The sequence below is a fragment of the Corticium candelabrum genome, chromosome 19 (genome assembly GCF_963422355.1).
Source record: "Corticium candelabrum chromosome 19, ooCorCand1.1, whole genome shotgun sequence".
Taxonomy (NCBI): Eukaryota; Metazoa; Porifera; class Homoscleromorpha; order Homosclerophorida; family Plakinidae; genus Corticium; species Corticium candelabrum.
Window position 1 is genome coordinate 4,128,454 of NC_085103.1, and position 14,946 is coordinate 4,143,399.

Genomic DNA, 14,946 nt, shown 5'->3' on the forward strand with positions numbered 1-14,946 from the left:
CTAGTGTAAATTTCCTTTCCCACAGACACTGGTGAAACTTCTTGACACCAAAAAATCAGGGCCAGCGCCTCTCTTTCTACTTGCGCGGAATTCTTTTCTGTATCAGTAATTTTCCGTGATGCAAAAGCTATGGGTTTCTCCACTCCTTCTGCTGTCTGATGCGATAATACAGCTCCCAATTGCAAGCCATATGCTGATGCATCACACGCCAATTTCACTGGCTTGTTTGCATCAAAATGGCACAGAACAGGTGCCTTTAGAATCATCTCCTTGGACTTCTTTGGAATGCGACTTCACATTTGTGAATCCAGTGCCACTTTGTGTTTTCTTTCTTGAGTTCATCCAAGGGTTGTAAAACTGTTGCCGCATTCGGTAAGAATTTCAAATAATACCGTCACAACTCCAAATAGCTGCTCAGGTCAGCTTTATTCGCAGGCTTTGGTGCCTCCTGTAGCGCCTTCACCTTTTCTCCTGTGGGATGCAACCCCTGTCGTCTATTATATGCCCAAGATACTCGACCTGATCCTGAAAGAATTTGCATTTCCCTTCCTTTAGTCGTACTCCTGCTTCCTCCAACCAATTTAGAACCTCTTTCAAAACCCGGATGTGCTCTTTCCCTGACCTTGCCGTGATGATCATATCATCAAGATAACAGGCAACTCCCTGGAGTCCAGCTAACAACTGATCCATCACTCGTTGAAAAATTGCTGGTGCTGCGCTTACTTCATAATGTAGTCTGTTTGGTCTGTACAATCCTTGATGTGTGTTGATTGTTAGAAAGTCCCTGGACTGGTCATCCAACTCCAACTGACTGTATGCATGGGAAAGATCCAGTTTACTAAACTTTCGACCCCCAGCCAATGTTGCAAAGATGTCCTCAGCCGTAGGCAACGGATAATGGTCAACATCAACCAGTGGGTTAACTGTGACTTTATAGTCTCCACATATCCGTACACTTCCGTCTGACTTGTGTATATTTACGGTAGGTGTGGCCCAATCTGAATGATCCACTTTAGTCACAATGCCATGAGCTACTAATCTGTCCAGTTCTGCTGATATTGCTCCCCCGAGTGCGAATGGAGCTGGGCGGGCTTTCTTGAACACGGGTCTAGCCGTTGGCTTTAAGTGCACCGTGGCCTTGAATCCCCTTATTGCTCCATACCCCTCTTCAAACACTGCCTTGTGTTTTTGAAGCAGTATATCCTGGATTCCACCTGTTTGTGAAATGACTTCTTTGATCCCTCGGTCATTTGAAATATATTAGCCCAATCTAATTTCATTTTCTCCAACCAGTTCCTTCTAAGCAGTGCAGGCCTGTTGCCTTCTACAACCACTATAGGTAAGGTTTGGTCTTCCTTTTCATATTTTACTGGTGCCCAGACCACACTATTCACTTTCAGACTGTTTCCTTGATAGTCTTTCAGCCTCATATTTATCTCCTTTAGTGGATACTGACACAAGTGTCTCTGATACCACTCCTCTGACATGACAGATACGACTGCCCCTGTGTCTTGCTTCATCTTCATGGGCTATCCTGCTATCTGGACTTGCACCGTATACTTAGTGGTAAACTGACCAATGGTGTGTATTCCACCCGATTCCTCCTTGTCATGCTTCCCCTTGTCTGTTGTGTTACTCTGTAGGTAAGAGATCCCAACCTTCTCCGCGGAATCTTCTTCCTCCACATACCGAGTCTCTAGCGTTCCGGCACATGCTCTTCACATGCCCGACCTTCTGACACGCAAAACACTTGGCCTTCTTAAAACGACATTCCTGGGCGTCATGGTTTCCGCTACATCGGTGACATCCTTGTGGTTTCCTGGCCATCTGCTGTCCTGTTTTCTTGCTTTGTTGCACCTTCATACCACCCTTCTTCCGAGTGGTCCCGATGCCATGCACCTGTGGGGCTCTGATGACATTCGACCAGTGAACTCTGCCGTGTTTTTGGCTGCCAGTTCCATAGCGTGTGCGGTTTCAACTGCCTGTTGGAATGTTAATTTCTTCTCAGACAATAGGCGCTTTTGAATGGCTTCTTTTCTTAGTCCACACACCAATTTATCCCGCAACGCTTCGTCGAAAAATGTACTAAACTCACACCGACCTGTCAAGTGTTTTAGTGCTACTACATAGCTCATTACACTCTCACTGCCTGTTGGTTTCGCTGGTAAAACCGAAACCTCTCAGCTATCACCAATGCTCTTGGCTTGAAGTGTAATCTCAGCGCTTCCTTTAGGTCGTCGTAGCTCTTCTCGCTAGGCTTCGCTGGCGTCAATAGATTCCTGAGAACACTGTACGCTTTTGCGCTAATTGCTGTCAACAAGACACTCACACGCCTATCCGGCTCTTGCTGTTCACCGTCTCCTACGGCGGTCGGTGCCTTGATAGCGTTTGCCGACATCCAGTGCTCTAACCTTTCAATCTACGCGTCGAAGTCTTCTTTCTCTTCGTCATAGTCCTCTATTTTCCCAATAGCGAATGTTGCTGTGGCCATTCTCACAGGCAAGTCTCGATCTGCTCGAGCAATCCAGACACGATCCTCGTCGCCACTTGCAATATATTCCCTACGGGTATATCACGTACACCAGACAGACGATATTACTATAAAGTGCAACTCGTAGACACTCAGACTGCGCATGCGTGCACTCTACTACAGTCGTCGTCTTCCGGACTTCCCCCGCGACGACGCGATTTCCTGACGGAACCCGCCTCTTCTCGCGCGCGAATATCTCCGTAATGACGTATCGGATTTGCACCGAATTTAAACTGTCCGTTCCCGACTTCGGACGGTACGCGCGGAGCGTGTCGATTATTGCAGGCGACGTCGGGAGAGGAAAGATATTTTTGCTGATATCCGGGTCTTGATAAAAACCGCCCACATTCGTTTGTCCGTGTACGCCCGTCGAAGAGCTGCCGTGTTCAAGACACCTGTTCCCCGCAACGCCAGCAACGTCTTCGAAGTGACGACGTTCAGCGGGACTGTCGAAATGGCCAGAGTCGGCACGAGTCGTGACTTTGTTATATACGGGGAACGGATTATCCGGGTGAGTACGTTGCACGTGACTTCCAGTTCTGCTGCTCGGATATATTTCGGAACGGGATTCGTGTCGAATAGATGCCAAGTTCGATACACCTGTTCCTCGCAACGGCAGCAACGTCTTCGAAGAAACGCGGCTTCCAAGTCAAATGGCTTCACCCAATCACTAGTCCAATCAACAGAATTTTTGGAAACGGGACACTCCGTTACATTTTCTTTGTCTTCAGCGGGATACTAGCTATATAACAATTAGAGAGGGATTGACCGGGATAGAACTCTGAACGAAATTCTTCATGAGAATTCCGTCATGCTGATAGTTCTTCAGATCGAGCTACCCTGCATGATGAGAACGGGATACTCACGCAACAACATATAAATTTGCATACATTGAGATACTCGATTTTTGCTAATTTCTCACAACAGGATTTAATTGAACGGGATATAACTCTGAATGAGAATTCTGTCTGGCTGCTGATTTTTCAAAACGTAGTAAAAATGCATGTGAACTCATGCAACAACAGAAATTTGCATACAACGTTAAATTAATTAGCATTATGAGAATTCTGTCAGGGGCTGCTAATTCTGTGAATTGACGCCACAATGGATTACTTAATTAATAGTTTCTTTTAGAGTTCAAGAGACGACGTACGTTTACTAAGTGCATTTCAAGGAGCGCTTCATTTCTTTCTTGCAAGTTTTCTAGATTAGAACTACATTGATGTCAACTTGAGTCAGCTGTCACTAGCCAGAGCTAACGAGCGGCATACAGAATCGAATTTTACATGGAATACTCGCTGCTAGTTACCTAATTAAAACATCTAACTGTAACTAAAATTTTAGACACAATAAATTGAATGCACCCGGGCAGAGACTGGCAATTTAGCTAGTTAAAATATATGTATGCAGCTGGTGTAAAGTTATTTAATATTTTGTTTTCCTTTTTGATAGTGCATTGTTACAACAAACTGATTGATTAATTAATATGGACATCTAAATGAAATTTTAAATTATTTAAACATAATTTGCTGTTTTATACAACAATCAGTACGTGTAGTGGTTGGCTGCCAGACTATGAAATATATGAATGTATGTATGTTTGCAAATTTGTCAACTTGAATGTGTGTTTGTATCCTGCGTTGACTATATGGCCATGTATTATTAAAGATCCGCTGCCAGCTGTTGGTGTTGTACCCAGTAGGACGTCGACGCAAGCATCTTCTGCAACTAGGCCTCAATTTGAGGGTATTTACTGATTTCCACGAGTAAAATTCTAAGGTTTGTAATTGTTTGAATGTGTCCACAGCACTTATTGACAAGTACGGTATAGAGGAAGTCACTAGGGTCATTAAAAGCAATGTGTCCGGCTCCAACCTTGAAATCGGACTCGGTCTTGGCTTAAAAGCGGACCAAATAAATCAACTGACCAATCCTCACGCCATTGGAAGCGCTAAGCTTCAAGCCATCATCTCTGAAGTAGAAAAATCTGACGGCAAGAGACAGACGCTCATCAGAGTTCTCTTGGTGTGCGGAGACTTGAAACTCTTGGGTGGTATTCTGGATGACTTCCCTGATAGGCTAGTGATATGATTCACTCGACATAATGGTGTAGTTCGATGGCAATGTTATGTGATTTGTACTGTAGCTTGATATTGTGCTGTGTCAGTAACGTTTAGCTAACTTGCTTTTAAATTTCAAGTTTGTATTCATGCATCTTTTTTGCTATAGGTGCAAAGAATTTTGCAAAATTGATTTATAATTTAATTAATTAACCGGTGACTTGATCTTGTGCGTCGCATGCAATTGTTTGCGTCTCTTGCACTAGAAAATGATGCGTGCAATACACAGTATCAAATAATTAATTAAACAGCTCATCTTTAATTAACTAATTAATTAGACCTCCAACATGTGAAGGTTTATACGGGAACCTGGGATGTGGACTCCACTTACGGTTTCCTACACAAATTGCAGTTCAACCAAAAGCAGCCCTGAATCGCTAGACAAGTTGCTCGAACGATCTGCAGTGTTTCGCAACATCATGACGGCTGTTGTAGATCATTTCAACGTATTCATTGTCTGCGCTATAGAGTCAGAGCTACAGGCTACAAAAGGAGTCTTAGAAAATGGAACTGGAAGCAAGTTTGAAAACAAATACTTAGGTGTGGAAGGCCTCAGCCAGAGCCTCAGCTAGCTTCGAACTTCCAGACTGGAGAGCGCGCGCAGCGCGCCTTGCAAGATAAGAGAAAAGGTGTGAGAAGAGGATTGGGTATGAAGAGGAATGAATCAATTTGTGACCGCCTTGGAGGTACATTTCAAGAATCAGTGAAAAGAATGAAGAATTTGAAATTGAAGTTCTTACAAAGGGCATTTCATTCACTAGATGACTGGTTGACAAAAAGTGACAGTTAGGAATGTCGTAGAGGGTAAGGGTTGACGGGAGGTAGTTTGTCTTGTGTTGCTACTGTATTGTAGCTATGTGTTTGTACGTGTGTTAGTATGCCCCCAGTGGGAACTGCATTACTGTGTGTGATGCGATAGAAAAACGTCACTGGTACGACTGTCACGTGACACGCTTGGGCACGTGGGTTGACACGACAAGGTCAGAGCGGCTGTGGACAAGTTTAATCTTGCAAACCAGGCTTAGCTGAACTTAGGGAATCACGCGGGCTGGAGTAGCAGCACTATGGAAACACACACACACACACACACACACACACACACACACACACACACACACACACACACACACACACACACACACACACACACACACACACACACACACACACACACCACTTTCGATTTTTGCGACGGTCTCACTGACTCTGTTTGTAGTATTTCTCTACTGCAAACTATTCAACTATATAGATAAGTGCACATACACTATCAGCACAGATACGTCAAGAAACATGCAGCGTTTGTCAAGCTTGAGCTGTCATGTTTGTAAGTCGTTGAGCTATTTCTGTAAAGTCGGGCCTTTCGGAGGGCGTGGTCGTCCAACATTCCGTCATTAAGTTGACGTAGTCACTCGGGCAGTCGCCGGGAATCGTTGGTCTTTCACCACTGCGAACAGCAGCCACCACCTCAAAGCCAAATTCGTGATGATGAAAAGGAATCAGTCGTGTCCACATCTCCCACAAAACTATGCCAAAGCTGAGACCAAAGCAATAAAATAGAATTTTAATTAAGGTCGAATATAAATATTAATTTTTGAATATTTTGTAATTTACATAAAATATGAATTTTTTGATATTTTATTAGCTGTGATTAAATTTTGTGTTTAAGCCAAATTTATATAATTTTGTATTTATCTATTTCAATTTCCCGGGCTAAATTATTGTTATATATTTTATATATTTAATTAAAAGTGATTTTGTCTAAGTCAAATTTACATTTATATTTTTATAGTAGTTTATGTAAAATATTAATTTTCATATATTTTATATATTTTATTAAACACAATTTGTGTAAAAGCCAAAATAAAAGTTTTATCTTTTTACAATTCATTAAGAAATTTAGTGTTGTGTATGTGCGTGCGTGTGCGTGTGCGTGTGTGTGTGTGTGTGTGTGTGTGTGTGTGTGTGTGTGTGTGTGTGTGTGTGTGTGTGTGTGTGTGTCCCACCGTAACAAAATTTGCTGTACAGTAGACACATGCATGCGTGCGTTCGTGAGTGCGTGAGCAATTATAAGCTACCTGTACACGTCTGCCGCAGTACTGCACTCGTTCGAGCGATGTCTTGATATTTCTGGTGCTCGCCATCTTGCGGCCCCAACACCGTGTGACGCCGCGTTCTCTCTCGTCCTCAGCAAGGGAAACGACAACGAATACGTCATGTTCAACTCGACCCGATCTCGATGAAATTTCTCGTTTGTCTTCCTATCCTCACTCGATGCAGCGTCGATTTGCTTTCCCAATCCAAAATCGGCGATTTTCCCCACCCAACTTTCACTGATCAAGAGATTATCACTCTTCAGATCTCTGTGAACCCTTGGCGGGTTCAACTGATGAAGAAACATCATTCCATTAGCAATATCTAAACACAAAGACAGCTTTCTGGTTATTTGAATTTCCATTTCCAGATCGTCGAGTAGATCCCGGAAAGATCCTCGACTCATGTATTCGACAACAATGAAGGGTGTGCCGTCCTCTTCCAGTCGTCCGGCTCCCAGAAATAGGACAATGTTGGGGTGGCGGACGGTCTGCATGAATTTGATTTCTCTTTCGAACTCGTTGACAACGCTCTCCTCGGTCGTGAGACGCAAGAGCTTGACGGCAACGTGGAGATTTCGATACTCTGCGAGGTATACTTCGCCGTAGCCTCCGCGTCCGATCCTCTCTTGCATGACGACCTCTTGCTCGCTAATCTGCCACACACCTTGTAGTTCTTCAACATGTTCTACTAATACTCGTTCGCGATTTTTTCGTTTTCTCCAAATTTTTACGGGCACGATGATTCCTATTGCAAGGAAGACAAAAAAGGCGATGATTCCGAGAGTGATTAGATAGTATGTAGGATACTGGCATCGACTGCCCGAAAATCCGACGATACATTTGCAGACCGGTTGAGGTTGACCGTCGGATTGAACGACTAGACAGACGCCGTACATACAATAATCTTCGCACACATTGCAATCGTATATTGACGTAGAAACGAGTGACTTTGTGAGGAGACCTCCCGGACACTCAATGCAAACAGTAGAACCTGCAGTTGAATAATAACCTAGACTGCACGGAGTGCAAGGTGTATCGAGAGAGGTGATGTTGACGGAGGCGTAACCAGCAGGACAGCCCACGTTTGAAAAGAGAAGGCGAGGTTTGGCCGTGTCGATAATCGTTATCTTCTCTTTCCACAAGAAAATGCTGTAAGACAACGATAAACTACTTTCGGGTGACACAGAGATAAACACCCAGACGACACCGTATGGCAAATACATCCACAACTGAAGTCCCGTATAAGCACAACCCTGGTCTCGACACGGGATCACAACAAACGCTTGTTTACCAACAGCGGTAGCAGTCGAAAAGCAATCGGATTTGATGCTCAGACGAGGTCCGTAGTTACTTCTACTTTCACCATCTCCGTAAAATGGCTGCATCCACGTTTTGTTGTTTATCTCAAAATGCCAGAAATCGTTCAGACATGTTTCAGACTGATTTTGGCCTCCATATAATACGACTATGTTGCCTACTCGTACCATACTGTGCGCGAATCGAGCGCTAGGACTCGACACACCGTCGATTCTAGACCACAATGCCGTGTCGTTGCCATTGTCGACGATTGTCAAGATCCACGTGTCATTCAGAATCAACTTTTCGTTTTGTGTTTTCCTATCTTTCCCGTATCCTCCGAATATCAACATCGAGGTTTCATCCAGAACAGCGACCGAGTGTTGCCATCTTCCAGGCGGCTTACAATTCGTCTGATACTGCACCCATCGTCTCCCCTCTAGCACAAAACCCAACACATAGAGATACTTTCTAAAATAAAAAGTACCCGGATAATCTATAACTTGGTCTTCATCGACATCACAATCGCAACCCGTTTGAGCAGTAACAAGAGCAATGTAGACTCGTTTATCCAACACACTGCCGGATACGTATTGATAGTAGATGGCATCATAGGAATAGCGTTCATACGAATCGACTCTCAGCCATCGCATGGCGTCGAGATTCAACAGCCACAGATCGAAATAAACGTTCGATGTGAGTGCGTACGCTCCGTATATCTCAAGAAGCGTATTACTAGCAGAAAACGTGACCGCATACACTCGACTTCCGACGACAACAACCGAACTCGATTGCGACCCAACGGGTGCGACCTCCGGATACGAAAGCGGAGCCCACGAACCGTACCGGATCTCGAATAATATCGGTCGACACCCTTCTCTACCCACAGCCGAGTACGTGACCATAGTTCGCTTTCCAAGTAGAAACACACCCGACATGAAGTCCGGTCCTTCTTCATTTTTTGTTAGAACGTTTTTGAACGTTTTGTTTGTCGTATTGTACGTTCCGACGCCACTTTTTGAATACACCGTGTACTGTTTAGAGTTCTTGAAGTGGCCAAAGCAATCGAGCGATCGACATCCAGCAAAGTCGGTGTAAACTGCAGTTTTTCCGCTCCACGCGAACACTCGTGTCCAAACTTCTGACGACAATGTGTAGGCAAAGATGCCGTTATAGGCAGTGAAATACACAACGGCGGACGTACGAAAGACGGCCGCCGAATTAATCGTAATTTGATGCGGACAAACCCCTAGAAAACACATTTTCTGTTTGAGATCCGTGCACGTGATCGTGCTCAAGCTAGACGCAGACAGAGTGAGCTTCCAAAAACGTATAAACGAAGAATTTGCAACCATTAAAAGAACGGATTCGCTGATTTCGAAGCTAGAGTTGAGCGTAGGAATCGAAACAGTCGCTAAACGACCCGTTTTTGGTATTTTCAATGGATGCAGAGGTGGCGTATCAATTGTTACTTTCTTCCAACCCGTGTTTTCGCTTTCTAGCAGCCAGATGTCTGGACGGAGACGATATTTGTAAGGCCATGTTGCCATCCTTACCATCACGATCGTTTTACTGCACAGAGTAACGAGAGAGTACGAACATCCGGGTCGGTGTGGAGGAGCCGGGACGTTCAGCTTGTCCCACGAATCTGCCGTTTTGTCGAAAATCCACGTCTCGCTCTCTCGATCGTCGAACGTGTTTAGTAGGAGAGCTCGGCGTCTTGGAGTCGCGTAGCTTTCGGAGTTGACGAACGTGGTGATGCGTGGCGCGTAGTGATCAGGAAGAATCGGTGAGTTGCAGTACCAGTCACTGTACGTTTGCCAGATAAACACCGAACCAACGGTCTGATTGACCAAGTTTAGAAAACTGTCTCGATTTACTTGCGTCAGTTCGGCTGTCGTACGCTGTGACGAACAAGATGCAAAGACAAAAGCTACCAGCAAGTCAAAGACGGCCATTGTGGAGCAAATTTTTTTCACATGCAGATGCGAAGCAATAAATGACGACTACTGCTGACATGCGTATTGACTGTGCGTAGCTAGAAAGTGTCCTATGACAGATTACGATAAATAGCACTTGATTGTCCAGTATTACAAAAGTGATAATTAGATTCATGTACAGTAATTTGCATGTTTACTCTAGAGAGACCTCAATTTCAAAAATTAATTAATGCTGTAGCATGCTTGGTTTGCTAGCAGAAGTAACTAAAATATGTTTCAAAGTTACAGGTTTATAGGTTAGAGTAAATAATTTTTGCGTGACATGCCTCTAAGATTGCAATACACTCGGGTTCTACAAATTGCACATTCGGTTTCGTACATCCGGGCTTAGTGAAAACAACGATTCCACACAAACGACTTGAACATTGTATAGTCCTGAGAGATTTTTGTTCAATGACATTATCACAAATGTGATAGTTCAATCAAATCGTCTACTGCAGATTGCCTGTAATATTGCAGAAACCTTGGATATTTCGAAAGTAATTACAAGCACAGGCTTCAGAAGCGGAGCAGTAGGGTCGACCACAGCCACTAGCTGCACATTTGGACACTCACAAATTTCAGCTCATTTTGTGGGTGCAGACACCACCGGATTCGACTAGAAGGATCACTAATGCATGCACAATCTATTGCAAGCCTCTGATAGATAAAATCAAGATTTGAGCATCGAGATTATACCAAATGTATTGCAATCTTCTACCAAAATACACAACGAAAGAAACCCGTGATGAAGCTTGTATGCCAATGCTAGGGCAAAGATGTAATTACCCTTCTTCTCCCGCCAACTTTTAATTAGAGCTTACGTTTTTCGTACGTTTGATCACGTGCGTTCCTTTACCCCGCTTCCGTTTATTTGCGAGCGAGCGAAGCGAACGAGTTTTCTCTAGTGCGTCAAAGGGGTACTCTGAGTGTCCGTCCGTGCGTACGTCCGTCCGTGCGTCCGTCCGTGCGCCACCACACCTACCCGCCGGGGGAATCGTTTATGAATTGATAAATTCGAATCGTTCTTTGCTAGTTTTGAAGAAAGTAAGCATACAATAGTTTACGTCATGTGACGTCATCACTAGAGATGTTTCTATGGTAACTATGCTCACTTATGTGACTGCGTTCCACCACCTCTACACCCAGGGGACAGCTGTTACAAATAGATCATTTTGAATAATTGTTTGTTTTCCTCGATGGGTGCCAAAATTGACACTTCACGTTATGTGACGTCACTCTGTAATTATTACTATGGCAACAAGATTGAATTAGGCGTAAGCAGCGTTTTAACTTATATAGCGTCTTGTACTAGCTGTTTTAGTGACAGTTAATGCTGTTCTTAGCTGCTAATACTAATTAGCTGATGTAATGAAAGTTAACAACTGCTAACATCGCCATGAAAACATTGCTCACATACTGCTAGGTATGCGCGTTTTACTGTGCGTTGCGCACCACCCCTAACTAGCCACTCCACGAGCGAATTGAAAGAACAGTAGTTTACACGTCTACACCGTTGGTTAGGCTCTTCTCCGTTAGCTTGACTATTGATTTACGTAACTAACTGTGACACTTCATGTGACGTCATCGCTAGACACTATTGACTGAAGAAAACGCGCAAAGTACACAGTTCAAAGAAATTTAAGAAAACAAGTCACTTACGACAGTAAAGGGTTTATTAATTGTACGAAGCTGTTTCGAACAAAACTGATTTGCTGTCCATCGAGTGCATTCAGCAGTATGTAACTAATCTACCTGTGCACCTGGCCGATGCCATCTCGCTAGCCGCGGGCGATGTTTTGTGACTGAAATCGCATTGAAATATTTCGCTTGCCGACTGAGGACGTCTAAATCTAGCTGAGTGAAATATTGATCAAGTTAGACTCATGGTACTTCACACATTAATTATCTAGAGAGTGATCAGTTTTGAGGCAGCTTTCGACAGTTGTGAGCCGTATACGTGAGTGAGTATCGATTTGTGTTGATCGCTGTTATCTAGAATGAGATTTCATTGCGATCGATGTGCGAAGTAATAGACACACCTAGAGATGCAACAGTCGTGTTTTGCTTTTTGCCGCTTTTACTACGTAAATGCTGCCCGAATCAATGCGTCTGCAAGTTACTACGGTATCTAGCAGCAGCTCTCTTTTCCTGATCTTTTACTACATACCGCTAGTGTATTGAACAACGTATTCTAGACGTTGTTTTAAAATTTTACTCTGCAGCTGTATAGTACGTGCTCGCCCGCACAGGTGGGAATGCAATGAGCACCCATTATTATCTTTACCCTGGGTTACGTTTGCCGTTTTCCTGAAATAGAGCCTTGCTTTCTATTTCCAAATTATAGCGAAATCCCCAAAAATCGTGTCTAAATTAACGAGTCCTCTGGAGGATTTCGCCAAGACTCTTGAGTAAGAATCAACGTCTGTCGAGGTATCTGACGTGTTTTCACTTCGGGCTCATGGACGATACGACGGCGAACGAGGATCATGCGCATACAGTAATGGCGTGTCAACGGTACACGTGTGGTTTTTAAATATTTATTAGCTCTGCAGACGACGATTCGACGCACCACAAGGAAGATCTTTTCGTTGGTAAAGACAGCATAGCGTAGACAGAAAGTCGAAATCAAGTATCGAACCAATTATCAATAGTACAAGAATTGTATCACTTGAAAGTGCAATTACCATGCTTTTTAAATGTGTATCGATTGTAATTTGTACTTCTATAATTATTGTGGCTACAGTTGCGAATAATTTACTTTCTTGTGCGCGCTAGACATGCAATTAGATAATTAAACTTACATAATTTCTCTATTGAAAAAGGTGACAACGTGACAAAGCTTTGACGGCAGACGAGGGCAACTATAATAAACACTTTACAGTGCACTCAAACCCCTAGAAGACGCAGTGACTGTTCCGGATGCGCTGTCATGTCATCTAAGGGTAGAGAGGCAGGGTCGCAAAAAAGGGGCGTGGTTCTACATGGCTATCTCTCGGTGTATATATTTTCGTGTCTGACTACAGATCAGTATAGGAACGATTCGTGCAAGTGACGACGAAAAAGCCTCATGAAGTTCCGTCGACCCATCCTTTGTATTGTTGCCGAGCGTAGAGAGGCTTTAGTCCGGGTCGCACAACAGAAATGGGCGTGGTCCTATATGGCTCTCCATCGAGCTTTTGGTGTGTGTGTGTGTGTGTGTGTGTGTGTGTGTGTGTGTGTGTGTGTGTGTGTGTGTGTGCGTGCGTGCGTGTGTGTGTGTGTGTGTGTGTGTGTGTGTGTGCGTGCGTGTGCGTGTGTGTGTGTGTGTGTGTGTGTGTGTGTGTGTGTGTGTGTGTGTGTGTGTGTGTGTGTGTGTGTACACAAATCTCAAATTTCTCCTCCCCACGACCACGTTTCATGATAGGACCTACCTTAAAAAATCGTTTCCGTGTCCGACTACAGATGAGTCTAAGAACGATTCGTGCAAGTGACCAAACGGCGGCGAAAAGGCTTCATGAACTTCCGTCGCCCCATCCTTTTGTATTGTAGCTAGGGATTGTGTGTACTTGACAAGAAACACCTTCAGGAGTTGAATGCCACCTACACTCAACTATTCACACGTCCCGTACTACAGTATGATCAATCCTTACTACACTGTGCTGCATCTAACACTGTTGATAGTCAATGTTTGCCGATATCAATTTCTATGTCAGTAAATATACCATACCACTGTCGTTACAACGAAACTGAGTGCATACCTAGACTGTACATTTCAATTGTCTTGATCAGATCGCAAAACGATGACTACCTATACCAGGCCTCTAAACGTATATACGTAATCTAAACTACTAGGATATTTACAAGTTTACTTCCATGACAGGGTTTCAACAAATACGTATTGTCTAGCTAGGACTCCGCGTTTCAGTAGACGGTCTAGATCTGAAAACTCCGTTGGACGTGTTACTCACGTACGCGAGGCGCCTACAGATACCGCACAACTAGTAGCTAAGGATTTCCGTACTTGACAACCAATTAAGAAACACCTTCACTAGCTGAATGCCACCTAGAGTCAACTATTCACACTTCCCGTAGATACTACAGTATGATCAATCCGTAACTACTATCTAAAAAAAAGTACACTGTGTTGTATCCAGCACTGTGGATAGTCAATGTTTGGTTAGAAAACTCGGTTGCGATGTACGTGTGACACCTAAGGATGCCGTTACATTAACAATGGTAATTTCATTAATTTCGCGCGTCGGTAATTATGACAACTCCCAGACGTCGAAGATGTGGAGTTGTTGAGTTCAGACGTGACTGGAACGTAGGGAAAATGCCGGAGCAATGCACGACAATAGAATTGAACAAAGACTACAGTAGAGATGAGATAGAGGCAATTAAAATGGGAATCGGTGACGTTCCAAACGACGACAAATGGTTTGTTGACTACGACAAGTCAAACAACAAGCTACGGATGCACAGACAACTGACCGGATATTGCATATATGTTGTGCAGTTTGAGGAGAACAAAGAGAAGGGATCATTCACAGCAAAGACAGTTATTGTAAACAGAGATTCATCTCAATATACGGGTAATAATGATGAGGAAGATAAGCTTACAGTATCAATGCTGATGGACAGAGTCATTCTAGAGCACACCGTCCAGAAACAGGACTGATACTTTAGTGCAGAGCAGTTTCTTCAACATATGTTAGTGCACTCAACAAGTTGCATGTGCTAGCCATGAGAGACTAGAACATTTATCATACCAAAATTATATGGCTTTAATGCAATGCATGTATAAGACGTACTAGTAGTAAATAAGAAAATAAAAAGTAAATAAATAAAATGATAAAATATACTTATAGTAATGTGTCTTTGCAGTCCAGACCCCTGTGCACTGTAAGCAGCGTGAATCCAGTTGATATCAAGAGGACTATGCTAAT

General features: G+C 43.6%; 2 protein-coding genes across 6 annotated transcripts in view; both read left to right on the forward strand.

The window, feature by feature from the left end:
• Window positions 1-4,810, forward strand: part of LOC134194927 (insulin-like receptor) — a 14,928-nt gene extending 10,118 nt beyond the window's left edge. For 3 of the 5 annotated variants that reach the window (XM_062663908.1, XM_062663909.1, XM_062663911.1), the window contains exons 11-12: window positions 4,199-4,276; window positions 4,338-4,810. In XM_062663908.1, the coding sequence (XP_062519892.1) occupies window positions 4,199-4,276; window positions 4,338-4,621 (362 nt within the window). In that variant the 3' untranslated portion in view covers window positions 4,622-4,810. Of the gene's footprint in view, window positions 1-4,198; window positions 4,277-4,337 lie in introns of those variants that run through there. The other 2 variants (XM_062663910.1, XR_009972263.1) reach the window with 2 other exon arrangements.
• Window positions 4,811-14,274: 9,464 nt separating this feature from the next.
• Window positions 14,275-14,916, forward strand: LOC134195281 (uncharacterized). Its single transcript, XM_062664294.1, has one exon. It carries the CDS (start codon window positions 14,334-14,336, stop codon window positions 14,676-14,678), a length of 345 nt encoding a protein of 114 aa, XP_062520278.1. The 5' UTR covers window positions 14,275-14,333; the 3' UTR covers window positions 14,679-14,916.
• The last annotated feature ends 30 nt before the right edge of the window (window positions 14,917-14,946 follow it).